This window comes from Solanum tuberosum, unplaced genomic scaffold (genome assembly GCF_000226075.1).
Source record: "Solanum tuberosum cultivar DM 1-3 516 R44 unplaced genomic scaffold, SolTub_3.0 scf00016, whole genome shotgun sequence".
In the NCBI taxonomy this organism is placed as follows: Eukaryota; Viridiplantae; Streptophyta; class Magnoliopsida; order Solanales; family Solanaceae; genus Solanum; species Solanum tuberosum.
The window spans coordinates 139,467-163,517 of record NW_006238942.1 but is presented as its reverse complement, the minus strand read 5'-3'; the positions used below and the strand labels follow the sequence as shown (position 1 = coordinate 163,517).

Here is a 24,051-nt window from a genome sequence, read left to right as displayed (position 1 = left end):
AGAGTATATTATATTTTTACTAATTGTTTGTTATCTCTAATAAATATGATTGAATCTTGTACTCTAGATAGATAAACCTATTAGCTTATAAAGAAATAACTTCATGAAAAAATCAAGAAGAGTGAGAATATTGAGAAGTAAATCTACGAAGAAGTAGTTAATTTTCTAGTTCTGAAATAAACAATCTTGATTTTAATCGTCAATTTTCAAAACACAGTTGTATAGATAAATTTATGGAATTACCTATATGATAATTAATGATAAGTAATTTTAAGCGTTATTAGTTGCCTATGAAACTGCAGACTCAATAGAGATATTTAGATAAATTTGAAAGTACCAATGAAAATCCTGATTGTTATTCTCTCTGAGACGAAAGACGATAGGTCTCTACCTCGCAAATCTCAAACCTTACTTCTGATTTTTAAAAGAGGTTCATCATTTCTATCTTCTAAAGATTACATTTGTGAAATTTTCTGGTAGCAAATCTCTATTTTGCAAATCTTTTAGTTGATTTATTACAATATTAAATAATTTATTCTACTTTATTTATATAAAATATTTCGTATTTACTTTCAATTACAAAAACAGATCTAAATCATCAATATTGTAGTAATTATTATCTTAGAAGACATTCAAACTTAAAATAATAGATATTTTTTCAAATTTAATCATTTGATAATCTAACTCGTTCGATCGAAAAATGTCAATCAATATATCTCAAAGAATTAAAGATAATCTTACAAATTCATTATTAAAACATGAATTTATTCAAATTTAAGTGAATCAGACAAATTATAAAATTTCCATTAATAGTAATTATTTACATTCAACTTTGTATTTTTTTTTTTTTGTATATTAAGGGGCTAGAAGCAGCCGCCGGAGTATTTTGGGCGTTCATTCTGCTATTTGCTTACTACGGTGCTTCTCAGTTCTCACAATTAACATTTACATCGCCTTCATCAGATCTGATTCTATGTATGTATCTCTCTGTTCTACTCGCTGCTTTTCGGTTGTGTTGTGTTTCTTCGTTTAATCGAATTTACTTCTTTTCTGTGCTTTCGATGTATATATATGTCATACGTGTTCGTTTTTGAACTGAATTTGGGGCTTTTTGGTTCTTTCGACTTTTTGGGATTTGTAATTATGAAGACCTTTTTTTAGGGTTGAACTGGTCTTACTATAATGCAAAGTGATAATTTTGTATTTTGGTGTTGCCCCTTTTGTTTGATTAATGGAATTTCGTGTTACTTATAATGGATACTGGAAAGATTTGGAGTTAATGTTTCAATTGGGTTTGTTTGATTGCTCTGACATTAGCTAAAAGGAACCCTCAAGTAACATATGAATAGTTGTTTGCTCTGCACTTGTCCTAGAAAGACTAAAAATTACTTTTTTTTTTGTTGATATTCATTGAGTTCCTTCAACTTTGGCTTACAAACACTAATCTATTGTTTTATGTTTTGTTAGAAGGAAGTGCAGCTCCTTTGTTGTGCAAGGAAATGCTTCGTGCCTTTGATACACGTCGTTTACTCTAAGATCCATATTGCAGAGAAGTGCACGTGTTTACTTCATCGGGCGTCTAAAGTATCTAGTGATGTGGACAAATGTGTTCAAGATCGTATGTTTCTTGCCTTCATATCGTTCTATGTTTCATTACACCTGCCTTTGTTGTGATATTAGAATTTTTGTGAGGGTTAAGTTGAAAGTTTTTATGGTTGATTTACCATTTTGCTTGCTAAATTCTACAAGTTTGAAAACCCTAGTAATGAAATCGTGTTCATCTTATTAACCCATTTCTATGGAATTCACATAGCTAACTTAACATGCATTTTCTTATTTCCTTTCCTACTAGACTGTTATTTTTCTTTGGGTAGAATGAACTACTCCTCCCAATATTAAAAAGAAAAAATAAAAAAGAAAAAAGAAAAGAAGAGAGAGAACAAGAAGCCCTCAGTTGCCTCCCTGACCTCTTCTTTCTCTAACACTTCTCCCCGACTCACAACATGTACAAAGTTTCTTCTTCAGTTATCAATTGCTAGATGATAAAAGAACTTCATATTGCAGTCTCTTTCTCTTTACCATCGCACTCTCGTTTGCTTTCAGCTGATTTATTGAAAAACTTACTGCGTCCATGACTTCCATTTTCAGCCTTTGTTTCTGATTTTCTCCTCCAGTAAAATCCTTCCCCTCCTTCCTCCATTCTGAGTTCCAGAACTTGTCCTATTCCATTTTCTAATACAGTTTAAAGATTTTTAATTTCTTTGACTGACGGCCCAAAAAGACAGGAAACTCTCAACTCTCTTTTGTGGGAAATTTGACTATATATACACGTACCATGCACACCTAAGTTTTCATTGAGCTACCTGTTAATGCATCTTTTTTTTTATTGCTTCTTTCTTGTGTGTTAGATATGTGATTGTGTTATGCTGCCTATTGGTGCCTGGCTCCATCTTTTTTACTCTGTATCGCTATTGGAACTTTATAATGGCTCCTGCCATTCATTTGGACTCTATGTAAAAGAATTAAAACTGACTGTAGGGACTGATTAATAAATAGTAATAATAAGCCTTATTGTTAAATGGTTGTCGAGTTTTCTTTTTCTTCTTTCCCGGAAAAACCATATCAGTTAGTGGATATATCAATAAATAAAACAAAAGTCTTAGGTTGTGTTGTCAAGGTTCAATGTTGTTCAGTAGGAAGAATTGTTGAAGAGAAACTGTAAAACCAAAAGTGTTAGCTGGGGAAAATGGTGCATCAAATCTGTTACCATATTAGACACTTCTATAGTTGTACACAAGTACATCAGGGGTTTGTAGGAGGAGTTCTATAATTTGGTATGATTGGAAGTTGGGGACAGAAGAAATATTAGATTTTGGAACTATGGATGACTAGAACATGACCCCTCAATAGTTGGTTGATTGATGGAGTTGTCATTGCTCGTATATAAGTTTTAGAAGAAGCTTTGAAGATTCTTTTACCTGTTTCAAAAAAAGAAGAAGCTTTGAAGATTAGGACGTGGAAAGGTCATAGAGTTTATAAGGAACTGGAATATGTTGAAGGCTCAACTTCAGCAGTAGATTCAGTGTTCTGGAAGAATGGGAAAGAAGGGAAGTTCACAGTGAGCTCTGAATAGGATCTGCTGAACAATCCTTCTGAAGGGAGAACACAAAAGCCCTGGAAATCCTATGGAATAGCAAGGCTCCCCAAAAAGTAGCTTGTTCTGCACGGATCACAATACATGAGGCATGTCTAGACCGTGACAACCTACAAAAAGAACGGATAAATATGTAGCAGATGCTTTTTGTGGGTCAAAGCATGTGAAACCCATCAAACTTCTCTAATACACATTGGAAAAAGCTACTGGTATATCTGGTTCTTGCTCTTGAATATATTTGGGGTACAGTGTATTATGCCAAAATCAATGAATACTTTTGAAAACTGGCAGGTCAGAAGATTAACAAGGCAATGAAAACCTTTTGGAGTATGTTTCGGCATTCTATAGTATGAAGAGAGGTTCTGAGGAATACCTTTCCAGATCTATACATCTTGAGCTTGCAACAGATGGATAAGGTGGCACAAGTATGGAGCCCTCAAGGGTGGAACTTGATTTTTAGGAGGGCCATGAATGATTGGGAAATAAATAGAGTAGCTGATTTGCTGCAGACTCTAAATGCTTTCCCAGGAGTAAGTGTAGGTTCTGATTTGCCAATTTGGAAACTACATAGCAAGGGGTCTTTTACCGTGAAATCATGTTATTGGAGTTTGAACTTCAGCCAGACAATGACAGCAAAATGGCCTTGGAAACTGATTTGGAAGGTTAAAATACCACACAAAATCTCATGTTTCAGCTGGCTGGTGGTCAGGAGAGCCTGTTTAACACACGAAGTACTACAGAGAAGAGGTATTCAGATTTGCTCTAGGTGTTTTATGTGTGAGCAAGAGGCAGAGATAAATAGTCACTTGTTCATTCATTGCAAAACAGCTGTAAATCTGTGGAACATGTTCTTCTGTTTACTTGGGATAAGTTGGGTAATGCCCAGGACCTCCTTTGATATGTTGAAAAGCTGGGAAGGAGTTGGAAGAAGGGGATCACAAGAAGATTGGTGGAGAAGTATCCCAGCATGTGTTTGGTGGACTTTATGGAAAGAGAGAAATGAAAGATGTTTTGAAGGAAAAGCAAGCTGTTTCCAGAAGATCAAGATGAAGAGTATAAGTCTTTTGTATTTTTGGTGTAAACATGATATAGTGGGGGAAATAGATAGTTTAGTTGATTTCAAAGGACAATTGTAAAGCCTCTTATCTAGTCTTTTAATCTCGATGAAGCCCTTTGGGGTTGTAAATCCCACCCCATCAGCTTTTGCTTGATGGGCTTTTTGGTGTGAATACACAATTACTATTATAAAAAAAAAAAGTGTGTAGAATGGTCATAATCTTAGATTTTTAAGGGCCAACTTGAGGCTGTACACAACTTAATGTATGTGTTCATATTTTTTGCTTCTTTGGTATAGGATGAATCCCTTCCTCAGACCCTACATGAACATGAGAAGCTTTGTGCACTGGGCTGCCCCTCTTTTTTTTCTTGTATATGATGAACAATGTATATGTTTTGGATTCACTTTGGACTTCATGGGCGTCTTTCTTTTTGTTTTTTTGCGGAAGGGTAACAATTGTATTATAGTAAAAAAGCTTAACACCCCCTATGGGGTAGCCCAGATGAGAAAAGGGAAGTGCTTCTAGTTTCTTGGGAGAAGTAGTGTATGCCAAAGAAATTTGGAGGGTTAAACATTAAAAGCTGCAGAAATTGGAATGTAGCTTCCGTTGGCAAACTAGTGTGGAAACTGGCTATGAGAAAGGAACTGCTATGGGTCAAATGGGTGGATGTTTTGTATGTGAAAGGTGGTCAAGATTTATGAAACCATGAACCACCAGGAGGCTGTAGCTGGTACTCAAGGAAATTAAACTCACTCAAAGGTACAATGACCGGTTGGTATCAATATGGTACATACTGCTTTAGAGCCCGTTTGGATTGGCTTAAAAAAGTAGCTTTTAAGTCAAAAATAAAAAGTCAAACTTAAATGACTTTCAAGTCAAAAAATAAAAAAGTAGGGTGAGGCCTACTTTTGGTTTTCAACTTATTTTAAGTCATTTTAAACTTATTTTAAGTTATTTTTAACCTTACCAATCACTTCCTAACTTATTTTAAGTTATTTTAAACTTATTTCAAGTTATTTTTATATTTGCCAAGCACTTTTAGAAGTGAAAAACAAGCTTAAAAATAGGTTTGACCAACTTTTAAGCCAATCCAAACACCCTCCAACTCCAAATGCCAAGTATTCTGTTTCTAGCAGCTATAATGCTTTGTTAGGAGGCTTACCAAGGTTGTGGACTGCACAGTTAGTTTGGAGTTCTACTTTAGTACCTAGACACATATTCATACTGTGGATAGCCAATCAAAGGAAGCTACTCACAAAAGAAAGAATGACAAGAATGCATATGAACATAGATGATGATCACTGCTGCCTATGTGAGGAGGCACAGGTTGAATCTCAAACTCACATCTTCTCAGAATGCTGATGGTTCATCAGCTTGAAAGAGAATATTGAGCAATGGTCAGGGATTAGACTGCAAATAGGTGATCTTGAACAATTTTACTATCGATAAAAAGCAGGCACTGAAAACAACGACGGAGACTGCAGTTGCAGTTTGGGATGCTATGATTTATCACACATGGAGGGGAAGGCGCTGGAAACAATTCCAGGTCAAAGTTGTAGATAAAAAGGCTGCAAATATACAGATACAAAAAGAGATTAAAGAAAGGATTGAACATATGACGAATTCATAGATGTCTCTAATTTCTATTTGATTCAGCAGTTTTGTAGTTTGATAATGTTACTGTATTGTCAATAGAAATTTGTAACTAGATGTTATTCTCTTGGAGGCCTTAGGGAGCTTGGTACCCTTCCTGGAAGGTGGTCTGTTTCTCTAGGGTGCTTATTAGGTGTATTTTTTGTTTGTTCAATGGTAATATTCAAAGTTTATTGCCATTTTTTTGGGAATCAATATCTACCCAAGGTGCTGGTCTTGATCTTCGTCCTGGTGCTCTCTTAAAGGTGCTCCCAAAAGTTTGACCTCACAGATTGATCTAAAACCCAGTTCATATATAATGCATGCAGTACCAATGGAAATTCCCTATGCTGTTCGGGAAATTGATCAGTCCTCTAGATTTTTTACTTTTGAGGAACTCTCTGCTGCTTTGATGATATATCCTAACAAATATGTGGCTCTTAATGCATTTTTTTCATGCCATTTTTGCTGATTTTTCTGGAATTACTGGGTAATATTGTAGTATTAAACTATACCTGAAGTTGTGATGCTTATTATGATTGCATATATTTCCTCTGAACTCATATTATTTTGCAGGGTGGCTTACATCAAATATCTTGGTTTCAGTTTCTTCCTCATGAATCTGATGTTAACTCTCTGGTGGACAAGAGGTTTGCTATTTGAGCAGTTTAAAGTCCATCTCCCTTGAAGGAACTACCTATGAATCATATTTAATTCTGTGTGTTCTTCAATCTGTTTAAAGGGTGAAGCTGGATAAGAAAGATGCTGCCACATGGCTTGTGCTCTCATCGCATCTACAATTGCAGAAGGAAGGATTTCTCAGCACATGGACCAATTCTTTTGTTGGACCTTGGGACCCATCTCAGGGTCTTTACAACCCTGGTATAGATGGTCAGCAAAGTAGTAAAACTGTAAATCCCTTTTTAGTTGTTTAACTTCTGCTTGCTTTTAGTTTTCAGATGAGAAGATCAAGCTCTGGCTTTTTTTCCCTGGGCAACATTCAGCTGTTGTTGAAAAGGCACAGTCAGCTATATCCAAATTAAGAGGTATGTTATCATTAAATGACACCATGAATATTGAAGGTTCTAAAGAGGGCGGGTGAGGTAGACCTAAAATTACGTGAAGAAAATTGTCTTAAATATCCACAACTTTTAGGAGTGAATGCAGGCTTAGCCTAGAATAGATAATACAATTGAAGCAAAGGATCCATGTAGGCACTGCCAACTCCTTTAGTTTAGATTAAGAATTTAATTGTTGTTGTTGCACTTGTGACTTGACTTAGGTCATGTTAGGCCAAGGGTAAAATTTGGTAGGAATTGCACCAGGTATCTATCTGCTTTGAGCACCCCCATTTAAAGCCTTCCCAATTTTTTTGAAGTATCTCAACTTTAGCCTAAAGGGGAAAATTTTGACAAACTGCTCCTTCTTCTTATGATTATAATGCGTTGTGTTAGAGAGAGTCCCAAGTGTCAAAACATCAAGCCAATGAGCTGTGATAGTCCCACTACACCAAGGCTATCTGCTGTGAGTCCCAAAACTTAGGAATTCAAGATGAACCTTATACAATTCCTACACATATCTTGTAATATACGGAAGTATCAAGTAATCAAATGAATTTTAGGAGATGTCAAACAACTCAAACTCTCCTCTAATTAATGATTTTGTTTGTGGTAAGGGTCTTTTACTTCATCTTTTTTTTTTTGGTTGCATAACTCTCCTCTATTTAGTGGTTTGTTTGTGGAAAGGATCTTCTAATTCATCTTTTTGGTGTAACTTCCTCTAATTAGTGGTGTATGACATGTATAAATATGGGACATATATGTAACAAAAAGCAATGTGAAAAATTAACAATTATTCTGCAGCAAATTGTTTCTCCCAATATTAATTTCTTCAGGTTTAAACTTCTTGTCTGAAGTTTTATAAAGCTCACTCACTGACTTCGGATTCGCGAGATTGAAGTTGATTATTTATGCGGTTAAACTTAAAAAAATTATATTACTCCAACTATTGCTTAGATGGGGGTCCTAGATGCGGCTGTGATTTACCCCCAAAATTTAGAGAACCTCCAATTTTAGAGAACTGGGGATTTGTGTCAAGAGACATGTTACTTGCCAATATTTATGGGCCTGAAATAGAGTGGAATACACAAACTACTCCTATCACTGGACACTGGTCCAACTGGTTTGGGATTGAGGCATTGTTGGTGGACTGATTGACCAGTTGTCATTGTTTGTTACTGAGTAGCCCTTGACTCTCAACCCCCTTTTTTGTTTTGTATTGTTCTTTGCTTTTATAATCTTCAACTATCTTTCTGTTACAGTTCTGGCATCAGGTCTCTGGATAGCTCCTGGAGATTCAGAAGAGGTTGCTGCTGCGCTATCTCAGGCCTTAAGGAATTGCATGGAAAGGTAGTGATTATTATTTCACGTGCTTAGAGTTTTCCGCGATCTATTGTTGATTTACTTGTATATATGCTACTTGATATGACAGAACGCTCAGGGGACTTTCATATTAGAACGCGATCTATTGTTGATTTACTTGTATATATGCTACTTGATATGACAGAACGCTCAGGGGACTTTCATATGTTAGATATGGAGATGTATTTACAAAATACCGTCCATTTTCACAGAATGAAGAGTTGTTCAGGTATGTTTATCAATACTTACATTTTTTGTTGGCCTTAGTGGTTGAACAACACGTAAATCAAGAAAAATCATTTTACTGTGAGTTCACAGCTTTCTTCGTTACTGTACTATCTTCCTAAACCAATATAGTCGTTCTATTTTATGTACTGTTACAAGTCTGAGAAAAAATTCTTTGCCAGTATTTTCTGGGTGTGGCACTTGTATCGGCTTAACATCTTTTTTCTTTGCCTAGTTCATTAGCTGCCTGGAATTCAGTTTTAAAAAAATTGGATACTTATCATAGTTTAAGTGTTATTTGTAGCATTGTTGGTCTCCTTAATGTACGCTAGTTGCTGAAGGTATTCTTCTGGCATCCCAAAAGGGAGATTGTATCTTATGTGGTAAATAAGCCAGGAATCCAATTTTATTATGATGGTTAGCTCCTACATCTATCTAATTTGTAATCGGTGCGCTTTTTTTAAGGAAGGGGCAACCAGTGGTTGAGTTCGTATTTGCTGCTACCGAAGAGGCTATCTTTGTCCACGTTATTATATCTGCAAAGTAAGTTTGATTAGCCCGTGATTACATTCTAAATTTGAGGGAGGGGCTGCAATCTGTCCTTCTGCTTGACAATCTCTTATTGGCCCCTGTAATAAGTTTTTATTCTTTATGCTTTTCTATAGGCATATACGAGCACTTTCAAGTGGTGACATTGATAAAATATCAGAGAATACATCTAATGTCTCTGGCGAGGGGCTTCCAGGTTGGTTTCTTTGCAGAACTGAGTGCATTTACAAACAATTAAAGGCTTGGATGTGAATTTCGTTCATCACCCAATAGGTTCTTCCAGAACCTGTGCAATTCTTGCTATCAAAAACAGGTAACCTAATGGAATATAAGAGGAGCACCCAAGGGTGTAACCTAGTGGTCAATGAAGTGGTTGAGAACCCTAAGGACTTAGGTTCAAAACTCATTGGAGACAAAAAAAACTAGGTGATTCTTCCTATCTGTCCTAGCCTTGGTGGACAGAGTTACCTAGTACCTGTTGCTGGTGGGAGGTGGCAGGTATCCCATGGAATTAGTTGAGCTGCGCGAAAGCTGGCACGGACACCATTGTCATAAAAAAAAAGAGGAACTGAAGAAACAAACTGATTCTAAATATAGTTTCTTGTAGAAGTGCTAAACAATAAAGGAAATTGGGCATAAACCCAGTGGCAGAACATGCATATTGTTGTTGCACCCCATTATGTGATCTTACATAAAAATCAGTTTTAATGCCTTAAGTGTTGTGGAGAGTTGCACATTTTTGACTTTTTAATTTGTTATTTTGATTAATTTAATTTGCAAAGTCTGCATTTGTGTATTGAAATAATCCCTTGATTTATCTTGGTTTGTAGTCAATCTTTAGACTCTACAATAATGACCTCCAAATTGTCTTAAGGCTCTACAAAATTCTAAAAATTGATTCATGATGCACGAAAGGAGCAAAGATGTGGGGAGTGAGGTGGAGTGGGGTGGGGTTGTAACTTTCTCTTTTGTGAAGGTTGTGACACATATCATTTAGGATCAAATCTTCAGTACTCCCTCTATTCCATATTAACTGTATTTGTGAGGCAATGCACACCTATTAAGAAAAACATTCAAGGACATAATTTAAACCATATTTTCCACTAATATCCTTTTGTTTATCCCCCAAGTTATTCTTTAAAAGTAGTGCAATATATCTCCTAAAAAATATAAAACTGTATTAAAGGAAAGGGCAAATATGGAAAAAGTTTCAAACATTTATCTTGAACTTTGAATAATTCAATTATTTTGAACAATGAAAAAAGTCCCAAAAATTCAGTCAATATGGAATAGAGAGAGTATTGTTTATACGGGATGCTCTTTTCTGGCGTCGGCACAACTTTTATGGCTTGTGAGTTGTGAAAAGTGCTTGAAACCTATCAAGATAGATATCTTCTGTATGCTGGAATTTGCTTAAATGATACAATATGATTAAGCTATAAATTTTGCTTAAATGACACACAATATTCATGGTATGCTGATATTTTTATTTTATCCCCTTTTCCAGTTATTGTCTCACCTCATGGAATGCGTGGGAGGCTTACTGGATGTTGCCCAGCTGATCTTGTGAAGCAAGTGTATCTCAGGTCAAATTTGCCCCTCTATTTCCTTCCTTTCTGGGTTGTTTTTAATTCCTTTTGTAAACAAAATTCTTTCAAAGTGATAGAGCTCGTCATAATGTGGTGCCTTACTGTGATTCATATTTTACTTGCCATGCAGTTCTGGCAAGTTTAGTGCTTCAAACGGTATTGTTGGGCTACCATGCAATGTATCTCAATCTAGTTATCAGCTTAAGGGACAGAATTGCTATGTTGAAGTTAACCTTGGTTCCACTGCACCGGGAAACAACAATATACAAGAAAGTTTAAATGTACAGAATAATTCATCAAGGTCTACCATAACAGAAGCCTCTGCAATGGGCAATGTTGTTCAGAGTAAAATACCAGATAACTGTGGAAGAGTGCTTATTTACCCGCCCGAGGCTGTTCTTGTCCCAGTGGTGCAAACAGCGTGTGCTAGATCATCTCTGAAAAGGTAAATTTGTTAAATTCTTTCTCTCCTTCCCTTTTTTTTTTGGGGATTAAGTTTGTATATAGCTGATGTGGGAAGGTTTCATTTAACTAGTTACTGATTAAAAAACAGAGTACACTTTTATAAAAAAAGATATTAGTAAAACTAGTGTACTTTCAATCCTGTTGAAGGTCTGTCAATGGAGTGCTGGAAGACAAGTCACAAATCTGCGACCTTCCACATCAATGACAGAAAAATACTATTTGTAATTTGACCTTTTCACCAAAGTAATGGCCAGATAACCACTCCATCCCCTACAATAGGTTCCGTCTCTTTATATTTGTTTTGAGACTCAGTTTGAGTGGCTGATGGATTATGGTTACTAAGAGCCTCTTTGACATTGCTGCGAAAAACTATTTATTTCTAGAAGCGCTTTTTTAAAATAGCTTTTCAGAAAAGTGCTTTTAAAAAAAAACAATTTGTGTTTGGCAAATTCATTTGAAAAGTACTTTTGATAAGCAAATAGTGTTTGACTAATTTTTTTTAAAAAAAGTGCTTTTGAGAGTCAAATTACGTAAAAGGACAGAGGGGCGGGCCCATTATCCACTGAGTTTAGAAGGCTGTGATTGGTCCAAAGGGCGGGTCACAGACGGATTTCTCGGTTATCAAAAAAAAAAAAAAAAAATTACGTAAAAGGACAAGTATCAATGTGCTTTTGATATTAAGATTATTTTATAGGGAGAAACTATTTTAAATATCTAATACAAAAACTTTAATTAAATTTTTATTTTAATTGTTACTTTCATTATTTTTTAAAATTTTACAAAACTATTGAAAAGAAGAATCTTTTTGTTATTTGTTGTTACCTATTATTTTGGATTCAATCTTTAGCTATTTATCTTTTTTTTTTGGTTATAATTAGGGGTGTTCACGGTTTGGTTTGGGTCGGTTATTGGTTAAAACCAAAACCAAATCAACTTAATCGGTTTTAAAATTATCAAAACCAAACCAAACCAAATATAATATACATTTATCGGTTTGGTTGTTTTCGGTTTTGGTTTGGTTTGGTTCGGTTATTCGGTTATTAACCATACATAAAAATAAAAGAAACAATTCATTCAAAACGTAAAAAAGGTGACAACAATCCATTCAAAACGTAAAAAAAGTGACAACAATCCATTCAAACAAAAAAATAGTTAGAATGATTGGCATTACAGAACTTTCGATTATTGAATTTACTGAATAAAACTTCAAAATTCACTATTTTGGCATAGAAGGAAGAGACAATGACATTTTCAGTCCCACAAAGAATTTCCATAGACACTCATATACATGAAACTAATAAGAAAAATGTTCTCACCTTGGACATTTTTTCTTTCATAAGTAAATTATAAATAAATTTGATGTAACATATATAAAATCTTTAAAATTGTTTATGAATATAATATATTATGTATGCATAATAATAAAATTTATGTATATAACTTGTTTGGTTCGGTTCGGTTAAATTCTTCGGTTTTTTTCCGAACAAAACCATTAAACCCAAAACCAAATACTATCGGTTTTTTAACAATCTAAAACCAAACCAAACCAAAACCCAAATTAAATCGGTTTGGTTTGGTTTTTCGGTTTGGATCGGTTTTTATCCAAACCATGAACACCCCTAGTTATAATCCTTTAATTGAATTTTTTTTTTTCAAATTAAAATAAAATAATACCTAAATTAAGAAAAGAAAAATTTGTTATTTGTTACTTTTTTGGGAGGGCTTAAATCTTTAATTGTTACTTTTTATCTTTTTTTTAATCCTGCAAAAATATTGTTGTTACCTTTATTTCTAATTCTGTAAAATAATCCATAAAATAATATATAAAATATAAATACAAATAATTATATATGTTACATAAAATAAAAAATAAATTTTTTGAATGAAACTTAACCAAACTTATGAGATATGTTAATTAATTAATAAGAGATGTATTGGTAAATATGACTATATGTAAGGGATATTTTAGTCTTCAAAAAAATATTTTTCTGCTTGTACTTCTGCTTTTTTTAAGAAGCATAAATTTTTAGCTTCTTCCAAACAGCAGGAAGTTGCTTCTGCTTCCCTTTTTTAAAAGCAGTTTTCAGGATTTGCCAAACACTTGATTTTTCAAAAAAAGTGTTTTTTTCTCAAAATAAAAAGCACTTTTGTCCTCCCAATAGCAAATGCCAGACACTAAGTTATTTCAGGAAGTCTTTATATGCGGTTTCTACTATGTTAGGATATGATGAAACCCAAGTTTCTATACAGGAATCTCTTCTGTTGATCCAACCAGTAAATACTGGGATTGGGATTATACACATGTGACTATTTACTCAAAAAAGGGCATTAGTGCTGTTTGTGTTGACTAGGGTGTGTTTTTAGTTCAAACTTGCTTGAGAATTAATATTTCATTTTTTTTCCTAAAGAGTTATGAAAAAATTACACATTTTTATGTTTTATTCACAGATTCTGGCTACAGAACTGGATTGGGCCCTCATTGTCCTTTACATCCTCCTTTATGCATTGGTACTCTCAGCTTATTCTTGTTGGCAGTTCTTCCGTATCTTTTTTGGTTAAACTTACATCTCATACATCTAATGCACAATATTGCAGTTTTGATTTTCATTGCGATACCAAAGTCAATTCGGTGGATGGTTCTTGGCTTGATGCAAATGTCATACGCTCTAATCGGCGTTATAACAGTAGCAGTAACAGCAATAGTAGTAGTGTTAGCAGCATAAGTACCTCTTCTAGTGATAGTGATTACAAGACTTCAGGAACTGGGGATCTTGAAGCAGACGCTGACTCTTTGATGTGTAGACAGTCTGGATTATCTTCTTTGGATCGATCTCAAAATGACAATCTTAAGACGGTGTGCTTCTTGTATAAATTGAGTTCTCTCTATAATTTGTATCTGTATGAACTGAATGCACTATCTTATATTTGAATGTGTAGTCCTTGATTTGATCTTAAATTCTTTAACTTGCTATGACTAGTTATCTGAAGACTATTGTTATAATGACTTGCTATCTCCTCATTTTGAATTTTTTTTCAAAGAGGTACATGTATATAAATATGTAAGTGTCTTGTTTATCATTTTTTGAGTAAGGTAACCATTTGTATAAAGTCTTGTATCATTTAAGAATCCATCATATAGGGCTTTTCTTTCTCAGAGGACAGCGTGTAAAGCAGGACCTCTTAGCTAATTGTAGCAAGTAAATTAAGTACTTTTGTTAGCTTTCTTCTATTTTTCACGTTTATTTATTTAGTATGATGATGATATGAAATGAGCTCAAGCGAAGAAGTGGGAATTCTTATAACCGACCCCAACTTGTTTGGTACTGATGCATAGTTGTTGATGTGGCCTTTTGATTTCCCATGTTGTTGAAACTGGACTTGACCAGCAGGTGCCCGGACCCAATAACTTTGGCTCGGACCCTATATATGTGTTAAAAAACCATAAAATAAGGCCCCCAAGCCCTAGCTTGAGTGGCAAAGGGTGGAGGATTTGTGGCTTAGGTCGCAGGTTCAAGCCCCACTCCATGCAAAGCGAAGCCCGGTATTTAAGTGGAGAAGGGTAGAGGGGCGGGCCCATTATCCACCGAGTTTAGAAGGCTGTGATTGGTCCAAAGGGCGGGTCACAGACGGATTTCTCGGTTAAAAAAAAAAAAACCATAAAAGAAGTACAAATAATAGATTTTGAATCCAGTAAATCAAATGGGCTGAGGTAGAACCCAAAACACAAACCCATAGTGTTCATATCCTGGGTCTGCCTCTTATAATTTTTTTTGCATGAATTTTGAAAGGACAAGGAAAGCTTAAAATAGGAAACCAAATTTCCTACTTGCAGGTTAAAGCAAAGTTTTCTGCAAAAAAGTTTTGCACTGCTTTTGGCACTAGTTTCCTGCTTACTAATCACACAAAACACTGCAAAGAAGTCTACGTTCCACACTTCCCTTTTGATTGTTGGCAACCAAATGTAACCTTAGTGCTTCTCTTCTTGCTTGTTACTAAAAACATGCACAATTCCAGTTATTTATAATGATAGCATGTGCTAAGTGTTCTTTTGATCTTCTACACTCGATTCTTATGGTGTGTTCTTTTGTTTAAAAGAATTGGCAACTATAACATTTCAAGTTTCTTTGCAGGGCTTAAAGAGGTCGCGAGCTGGGATTTCTGAGTCATTTAGTCAGGGAGGAGCAGTGATTAATCAATCAACAAGTGATTACGCCTCAATGGATGTTAATAATTCTGCAATTACTGAAGGAAATGATCAGATTGGGCTTCAGTGGGGTTGGGATGATGGTGATAGAGATGCAGGGATGGATATTCAGGCACTTCTCTCAGAGTTTGGAGATTTTGGTGACTTCTTTGAGAATGATGCTTTGCCATTTGGAGAGGTACTTATATTGTCCACGAATGATAATTGTGATCACATCATCTCCATCATATATGTTATGAATCCTTTTAAGACCCTGATAATTCCTCAACTTTTAAACGTACAAGTTAAATCTCAAAATCTGAGAATTGTCAGAATTTAATTTAATGAAATTGATGGGCTTACACTTGTGGGATTACACTGGGTATGTTTTTGTTGTTGAAATTGCTGGGCTTATTTTTGTGAATCTGCCAACCTTTTTTTTGTATCAGATGGAAGGCTATGCTAATCTATGAAACTCTGGAAACCTAAGCACTTATCTCAGGTGTAGGAATGATCCAGTAATTTCATTGCAAAAACTCAACTAGTTGATTCCTTAGTGGATATTTGTATACAAGACTGTGATGGCTAATAAATGCCTGCATCTTGCGAGATGAATACGAGTTACCTTGTTGTAGTAGATATTCTTCTTCTTTTGCTTTTCTCATCAGGAAACGAACTGATTTCTCCTTTTATTCTTGAAGCCTCCAGGAACTGCAGAGGCTCAGGCTCAGGCTCTTATGTTTCCTGCAGCAGATAGTGTGGATGTTAGTAGCAGCCCCTGTCCTTCGATGATGGATGTGCAAGATCAGATTCTTTTGCCAGTAGGTTTTTCATCCTTTGATAGCTTTAATCAACCACCACCTCCAGCAATTCTGGATGATTCACTGAGCAAACATCAGGAAGTTATAAAAAGTGCTGCAGTTGCTAATCAAGTAAACAGTGCTTCAGCATCTATTGCTGGTGAATTCAATCACTTAATTAAAGCTGAAGCTCTCATGTCATTCGCTCCAGAGTATGGAGCAGTTGAAACCCCTACAGGGGAGAGCTCCCATTCGATTTTCAGGAATCCCTATGTTCCGAAGTCTCGGGAAGTGGAGACTGCGAATTCAAGCTCAAATAGCTATGTCTACTCAGCAACCCCACCTTTGTCGCCTTGCTTTGATGCATGTGAGGAGAAGTCCGGTGTGACTGTAAACCTCAAAACAGGTACCGGAAGGCTTGATACAAGCTCCATTGTTCAATCAAAGAAATATTACACTCATATTGAAAGTGGAAAAGAGAAAAACGACGATAAGGTATCTGGTTATGTACGTAGTTGTGCTACACGTGAGACTCAAGTAGCACAGTCTCCGTTTTCTGGTTTCAATTCGACAAATTCTGTTAAATATATCCACAATAAAACCGATAAAGCCAGTGAAGGGCTACTAAAAGCAGGCAGCTCTGGTCAATCAATAAAAACTGTGCTAGCAACAGAAGTTGAATGCCTTATGTGCCAGGCATTTATGTGTAAGATACGGCATACACTATTATCTTCAAGTGGCTGCCTTCCTGTAGGCATGAGCAGGATGTCAGGGAGTACCAATAGAAACCAGTCACAAGGTGAAGCAGTGGTCACTGTGGACAATATGTCAAGCAAATCTGAGATGAAGAAAGAAATAATACCAGTTAGGATAGCTGGCGATATTGATGGAGGATTACTGGATGGGACCCTTAATGCGCCAGTTGGTGTGTGGCGCACTGTTGGAGTTTCTAAGGGAATGAAGCAACCAACAGCTGGTTTAGAATCTTGCCACTCTGTTCAGCATAATTCTTTCATTGAGGATAGTATGCTAGCTTATGGGCTAAGGCAACCCCTTCAGGAACTCCTAGATGGGATGGCTTTACTTGTGCAGCAAGCTACATCTTTTGTTGATGTTGCACTAGATGCTGATAGCAATGATGGTTCTTATGGTTGGCTCGCACTGCAGGAGCAGTGGAGGCGTGGCTTTTCATGTCGACCATCCATGGTTCATGCAGGTTGTGGGGGAGTATTGGCTTCCTGTCATTCACTGGATATTGCTGGTGTGGAGCTTATTGATCCACTTTCAGCCGATGTAAGTTTTTTTTTGAAGTAGAAACATTTTCTTAGCCTGCTTTATCTACTTCCCTAGGATACAATGGCTTGTTTGTACTTGTGGTGTGTGAAGTCTCGTGAGAATGCAACAATACCACGGATGACCTGTTACTCATCATTGTGATACTGTGGATAGATTGGGGTGTGCTCTCTGATAATCTTGAGGAAAAGAACAGTTAAATGAGATTGTCATAAATCTCCTTGAGTGTAGCTGCATAGAGATGAATGAATTGCAGTCTGTCTATCCGTGTATTGTCATCTCAGTGCTTTCCTCTAGATGAGGGTGATTACTTTTTATCAATGACATATAGTGTAGAAATTTGTTATTTTCTTTAATAGTTTCATCTCCCCAACATATAGTTTTCCTTGTTATTAAATTTAGGTGTCACATTTGGTAGCATCTGAGTCAAAGGACAGTTCTTCCTCATTTGTGATTTTGTTTCTTCTTCTTCTTCATATTGATTAGCATGTGACTGCTCTTATTGTAGCTTCCATGGGTAAACACCCGAAACAAATTGTAGTTTGAATGGTCAGAAGATGCATTTTACATGTTGCTAAGTTTTGCACATTACATATCTTTGGGTTTTTCTCTCCTTTCACAATCATACTTAATATGGAAACCTCTTCGTACAGGTTCAGGCATCATTCACCCTCACTCTGCTGCAGAATGATATTAAAGCAGCTCTGAAATCTGCTTTCAGTACTATGGAAGGTCCTTTATCTGTTGTTGATTGGTGCAAAGGTCGCAGTCAATCAAATGATGGGGGAATATCTGGTGACGGTTTTTCTGCAGAGTCCACTGCAAGTGCAAGTGAATGTCGAGATTCTTCGAGTACCATATCATTGTCTGTGGGAGAACCTATAAGTCCATCTCAGTCCTCTGCTGGTGGATCATCTAGTTTGAGAGGTATGGATTATCATGGTCATAATGTCACTGTCCCACAATGTTTTTTTGATAAAATCTTTTTTTGTTCTCAGATGGAATTAGGGTGGATGAGGCAAGTGAGCGAAGATTAAGCCAAGACACTTGTCTATCAGATTCGGAGCAGCTACCAGGCTCAAGGCTTAGGCCAACATTGGCTGCAGTTCCATATCCTGCAATACTTGTTGGGTATGTTATTTTTTACTGAAGTTGGTTTATCCTTATCCATTCCTCCTTCTGGATTAGTGCGCATTACAGGTTGTGTTTACTCCATATTTCAAGGTAGTAAATTTCTTTATTTTTTATGTACTGGTCTTATTTATCCCTGCTTTGCTATTAGGAATCTCTATAAGAAAGGCATGGCCTTTTTTGTTGTGAGATAACTTTTTATGCTGTGATATTTGAATTTGACTTTCATAGAATGAGTGCTTATTTAACCGCATACCTTGTTGTGCTGCAACTTTTTGGAGGGACTTCAATACCGAAATCCAGATGTCCTCTCTGGGATTACTTCTCCAAGAATGAATATTTTCCTTTTTGCATCAGAGTTTCTTATCTGTTTTATGATTTTAGTTCATAATCACTCTTTCTTATTTGCCTTTTAATATCAAGTAGTGTTAGAACGACAGATAGAACCTCCTAGTGTTTGTCTCAAGAATTTGCAATGACCAACTTGAGTATTACAAAATGCAGGGGCTTACTGTCTTGCCCTGAAATGTTTCCACTATATTCTCTTTTTTGATTGACATATTAGGTTGATATGAAGTCAGCTTCACAACAAGCAGGTTCAACTCGTGCACTGCATAAAATAACTATTTTTATGGAAACTCCTCTTCCTACTTTCTTGTATTTTTTTTTTCATTTTGTATTCACAATGCATAGTTGTTATTGTTATATTTCGTATTCGCAATGGTGTGTGTGATTGCAATATAGCTCTACAATTGTCACCACTTTTTTTTTTTTTTTTTGATAAAGACAATTGTCACCACTTACTAGTTCTAGAACTTTCCAATGGATTACTTTTAAGGCTTCAACCTTGATTACTCAATTAAATAAAAGCATGATGGAGCTGCATTTGGTTCTCCTATTCACTTTTTAATGTAAAGGGCTCACTGATTAATACAAAAACAAGTGTAGAGGACTTTCCAGACATTGTATTTGTGATACTAAATTTATTTGAACTACTTTTTCTGTTTCTGGCCTTAATTTGCTACTTGAAGGGAGAAATAATGTCTTTTGACATTGCAGATATCAAGACGATTGGCTTAAGACATCACCTAGTTCTCTTCAGTTCTGGGAAAAGGCACCTTTTGAGCCTTATGCGATGCCCAAGCATGTAAAGTTTTTAATATCTTCAGGCTGTTCTCTTGCTTATCTCCTCAACTATTATTTTTCTTTAACTATTTCCCCCAACATTTTCAGATGACATATCACGTTGTCTGCCCAGACATCAATGCTCTAACAACAGCTGCAACTGATTTTTTCCAACAGCTTGGAACTGGTTAGTATTCTTAAGGGTCATCCTAATCGAAAGATAGTATAATGGTTACGTTTATGTTGCTGAAAATAATATAATGGATGCTTTGTGTTTTAAGAAGATAAAAATTCAGGTATCCTAAAAGTGTAAATCTGCACTAATTTCACAAATTGGCCAGTTCTTAATTAATGTTGCTGCATTTGGTAACTCAATCTGCACATCTCTTTCATTTTGAAGATGTGGACAAGTTACTAATTTGAAATAATGATCTTTTAATTGCACGAAACGATGAAATCAGAGATAGAAATATGATATTGAATTAATTAGAAAAAAAAGATTAAATTATTGCTTCTTATATAAATTCAGCTTCGTAACTGTCCTTGACATAGATAATGGTAGTGGTATGTTTGGGCCATGAAATTTTGTTACCTGATATTTTTTGAATGATTTATCCGCAGTCCAATAAACTGTCAGTTCCAATTTCTTTTTTTGATTTACTATGTTTTTTCTCTTTTAGTTTATGAGACATGCAAACTGGGAACTCATTCGCCTCAATGTGTGGGAAATGAGATGGAGATAGATTCCGGCAAGAATGCATCTTCTGGTTTTGTTCTGATTGATTGCCCCCAGTCAATGAAGATAGACAGCAGTAGTGCATCTATGCTGGGATCAATCAGTGATTACTTTCTGTCCCTTTCCAATGGATGGGATTTAGAAAGCTATTTGAAGTCTCTCTCAAAAGTTCTCAGAAATTTAAAGCTTAGTTCATGCATGACCATGAATCCAAAAGAAGGAAGTACTGGTCTGTGTACGGTAAGTTGTGATCCTCTTTGTTTGTCTTTTTTATTCCTTTTCTACTTTCTCCTCTCTATCTCTCTTTTGTTCTCTTTCTTTTCCCTCTTTTTTCTCTATAGCACTAAAATTGGAAGATGCATCTTTAAAGTGAACTTCGTTGAGTCCATCATTGATTGGTGGAGATAATTGATTTTAGATGTTAGGGCAGTCTACCACTTTCTCTTGGTAAGGGGGCATTTTTGTACACTTGACCTTCTTTGGCAAAGCAAAATGGGAAGAAAAGATTAAGCCAAAAGAGTGATTCTGTGTTAATTTTTTGGCACATGTACTTCATAAGTAATTTTACTTCTGGATAAGAGAATGCAAAAGGAGAAACTAGAAAGTACAGTCAAAGTAGAACCTTTCCCACTGCCTTTGGTGCCTCCACTACATAGCTATTTGTTTTTCTCTGATTGGGCTTAACAATAATGTTTATGATGTCAAACCTTGGGATTGGGAAGTGTTAAGTTGATAGTGAAAGAATGACTTGCACGATGACCTGGTGTCTTGGTGTGCTATGATATAGTTACCCCAATGTGTATTTTCTTTTGTACTGGTCGAGTAGGTCACTGTTACCTGGGCAAGTGAAACACTCTGGATGAGCAAATAGAATAAGGGATATTCATATATGTTTTGTCTTAGATAGGGATTAATATCTTATAGAAAGATACATCTGTTAAAGGCATTAGAGTCAACTTAAAAATGATAAAAATCTAAAGTAGAGCAGAAGCAGAAGTGATTGGATTCACTAGACACGCCAATAGCTCAGAAGTTCTCTATATATAAGAATTTATTCTGAGTTCTAACCAGTTCAAGTTTGACAAGCTTAAGTAATACACACTTTTTTTTTTTTGGGAAAAGAGAATGAGGTAACTCTGGCTAATGCTAAATGGCTCTTGTACTTCTGATTGCGTTTCTGAAGCAATAATTACTGATAGTTCTCTTTTTTCTTAGTTTAGGGTATCTACTTATTTCATTATTTTTGTTTTTGAATATACTGATATGAAATATCTTTACTATAAAGTATAACCCTATCAACTTTTATGCGGTATCAGTACTATATAAAGGCCTTGAATGAGAATTTGACATGCTGTTCTGTTGGGACTTGGGTCCAAATGGGGCGGAAAGAGATAATTGGAATTCATAAAGCCGACCTAACTAGTTCGGGATTGAGGGTAGTTGTTTTAAGGTTATTTTCTGTGCTCCAATTTTTGCATATTTCCATAGTTGCTAATCCTTACAATATCATATTCTCAAAGAAAAAAATCTTAGAAAAAGAACATACAATATCTGATCTAAGCAGAGTATTATATGTTAAGGTAGTTTAGAGAAGCTTATATCTTATTGTATATTTGAATGTCAAATCAGGTGGTATACGTGGTTTGCCCTTTCCCTGAGCCTCTTGCGGTTCTACAGACGGTGATTGAATCTTCTATTGCTGTTGGATCAGTGGTTCTTTCTTCAGATAAAGAGAGGCGATCTACCCTGCACAATCAAGTCGGGAAGGCCTTAAGTTACTCAGCAGCTGTGGATGAGGCCTTCTCAAATGTTTTAACACTTTCTGGGTTTTGTATCCCTAAGCTGGTATTGCAGATTGTCACTGTTGATGCAATTTTTAGGGTTACAAGCCCTGCTCTGAGTGAGCTTGTCATACTGAAGGAAATTGCTTTCACAGTTTATAACAAAGCCCGTAGAATATCTCGAGGGACCCCCAGTGACATGGTTCAGTCGTCATCCATGCCCGGCAGATCTCATCCAGTCTTAATGCAAATGAATTCCCAAGTTCCAGGGATGTGGAAGGACTGTGTTGGTCCTCGAGGCATAGGAACTTCCCTTCAGAGAGAGGCTGACCTTGATGCAAGCCTAAGGCCTGGTAGTTGGGACAACTGGCAAGCATCAAGAGGGGGAGGTCTCGGATGTGAGCCAAACAGAATCGGGGATTTTTCTTTTCAAGATGAAATTCGTTATTTGTTTGAGCCCCTTTACATTCTTGCTGAACCAGGTTCATTGGATCGTGGACTTTCATTTCCGATGTCGGGTAATCTAATGACTGAATCTTCTAAGCTTTTGTTGGATGATGGTACAAGTGGAAGTTTTATGCAGAGTTCAGCTTCTTCAGGTGGTGGAGACACTGGACTGAACACCCAGTCTGAAACATCTGTACCAGATGGTTTTGGATCTGCACATCAAAAATCACTTCCAAGCCTGCATTGTTGTTATGGTTGGACTGAGGATTGGCGCTGGATGGTGTGTATATGGACAGATTCCAGGGGAGAATTGCTTGATAGTCATATATATCCATTTGGGGGAATAAGTAGTAGGCAGGATACAAAAGGTCTGCAATCTTTGTTTGTGCAAATTTTGCAACAAGGATGTCAGATACTTCAGTCATGTCCACCTGAGGCTGCCATTGCCAAGCCTAGGGATTTTGTCATTGCTCGTATTGGATGCTTCCTTGAGCTTGAGTGCCAAGGTAAACATTTGTCATCAATATCTTGTGCTTACTGTCTACTTTTGTTACATCATGATACTCATTGGTTTTGAATTTTGATGAAACTGTCTTGCTGTCTCCACTTTAATTGCGACAAAGTTTCAGCTGATCTATTTGTTTTTCTTTTTTGGTTTGGCTTTGGAACATAAACAATTTAATTCTAATATATCTGTGTGGGATAAGATTATATGTCACTTTGATGAATGTCTTGATAAAGTGTAGCCTTTGTTGGTTTTGTTTTGAGTGACTAAAATGAAGTTTCTGCTTGATTTATCATTCATCTGTAATGTTGCTGAAGTTGCTTATCTTATTAATGCAATTTTCTGGACGCAGAATGGCAGAAAGCCTTGTATTCAATTGGGGGATCTGAGGTAAAGAAATGGTCCCTGCAGCTAAGGCGATCTGTGCCTGATGGAATGACTGCAAGTAGTAATGGGACGTCCTTGCAGCAACAGGAAATAGGTCTGATTCAAGAAAGAGCACTTTCTTCCTCCCCTAGTCCATTGTACAGTTCTCACTCAAAGGCTTCCTCTTTCATGAAAGGTGGCTTAGGTCAACCATCCACGAGGAAGCAGTTAATTGGTGGACAGGGTGTAGTGGACAACTCCAGGGGCTTACTTCAATTGGTGCAAAGCATTAGTTTTGTCTCTCTTTCTATTGACCATTCCTTACAGCTTATGATTCAAGCGGACTCAACAAGTCATGGTACAATTCCTCTTTTCCTTTTCCTTTGTTTGTTTTTTCAGATTCCCTTTTCTCTGATTGAGTTGACTCTCCTTTGGCATTCTTTTGGATTATCTTATCTAACCACATGGGCTGTAGAGGAGATACTATTTCTAAATACTTGACCTATAAGAGATTAAATGCATTAGGCTACTTGTAAGCATAAATTTTTTAAGATACACTCCTGGGAGGGGGGGGGGGGGGGGGGGGGGGGGT

General features: G+C 36.2%; 1 protein-coding gene across 3 annotated transcripts in view; it reads left to right on the top strand.

Moving 5' to 3' along the window:
• The first annotated feature begins 837 nt into the window (after positions 1–837).
• The window catches only part of LOC102578156 (mediator of RNA polymerase II transcription subunit 13), a 25,041-nt gene continuing 1,827 nt past the window's right edge, over positions 838–24,051 (top strand). Inside the window, exons 1-23 of one of the 3 annotated variants that reach the window (XM_006340032.2) lie at positions 838–975; positions 1,468–1,618; positions 6,421–6,494; positions 6,587–6,726; positions 6,804–6,890; positions 8,165–8,252; positions 8,410–8,493; positions 8,955–9,032; positions 9,155–9,234; positions 10,546–10,624; positions 10,758–11,072; positions 13,541–13,600; positions 13,688–13,946; positions 15,223–15,474; positions 15,977–17,368; positions 18,022–18,295; positions 18,367–18,499; positions 19,559–19,646; positions 19,733–19,811; positions 20,305–20,600; positions 21,990–23,094; positions 23,446–23,574; positions 23,656–23,817. In XM_006340032.2, coding sequence (XP_006340094.1) covers positions 1,595–1,618; positions 6,421–6,494; positions 6,587–6,726; positions 6,804–6,890; positions 8,165–8,252; positions 8,410–8,493; positions 8,955–9,032; positions 9,155–9,234; positions 10,546–10,624; positions 10,758–11,072; positions 13,541–13,600; positions 13,688–13,946; positions 15,223–15,474; positions 15,977–17,368; positions 18,022–18,295; positions 18,367–18,499; positions 19,559–19,646; positions 19,733–19,811; positions 20,305–20,600; positions 21,990–23,094; positions 23,446–23,574; positions 23,656–23,817 — 5,278 coding nt within the window. In that variant the 5' untranslated portion in view covers positions 838–975; positions 1,468–1,594. Of the gene's footprint in view, positions 976–1,467; positions 1,619–6,420; positions 6,495–6,586; positions 6,727–6,796; positions 6,891–8,164; positions 8,253–8,409; positions 8,494–8,954; positions 9,033–9,154; positions 9,235–10,545; positions 10,625–10,757; positions 11,073–13,540; positions 13,601–13,687; positions 13,947–15,222; positions 15,475–15,976; positions 17,369–18,021; positions 18,296–18,366; positions 18,500–19,558; positions 19,647–19,732; positions 19,812–20,304; positions 20,601–21,989; positions 23,095–23,445; positions 23,818–24,051 lie in introns of those variants that run through there. The other 2 variants (XM_006340031.2, XM_015314724.1) reach the window with 2 other exon arrangements.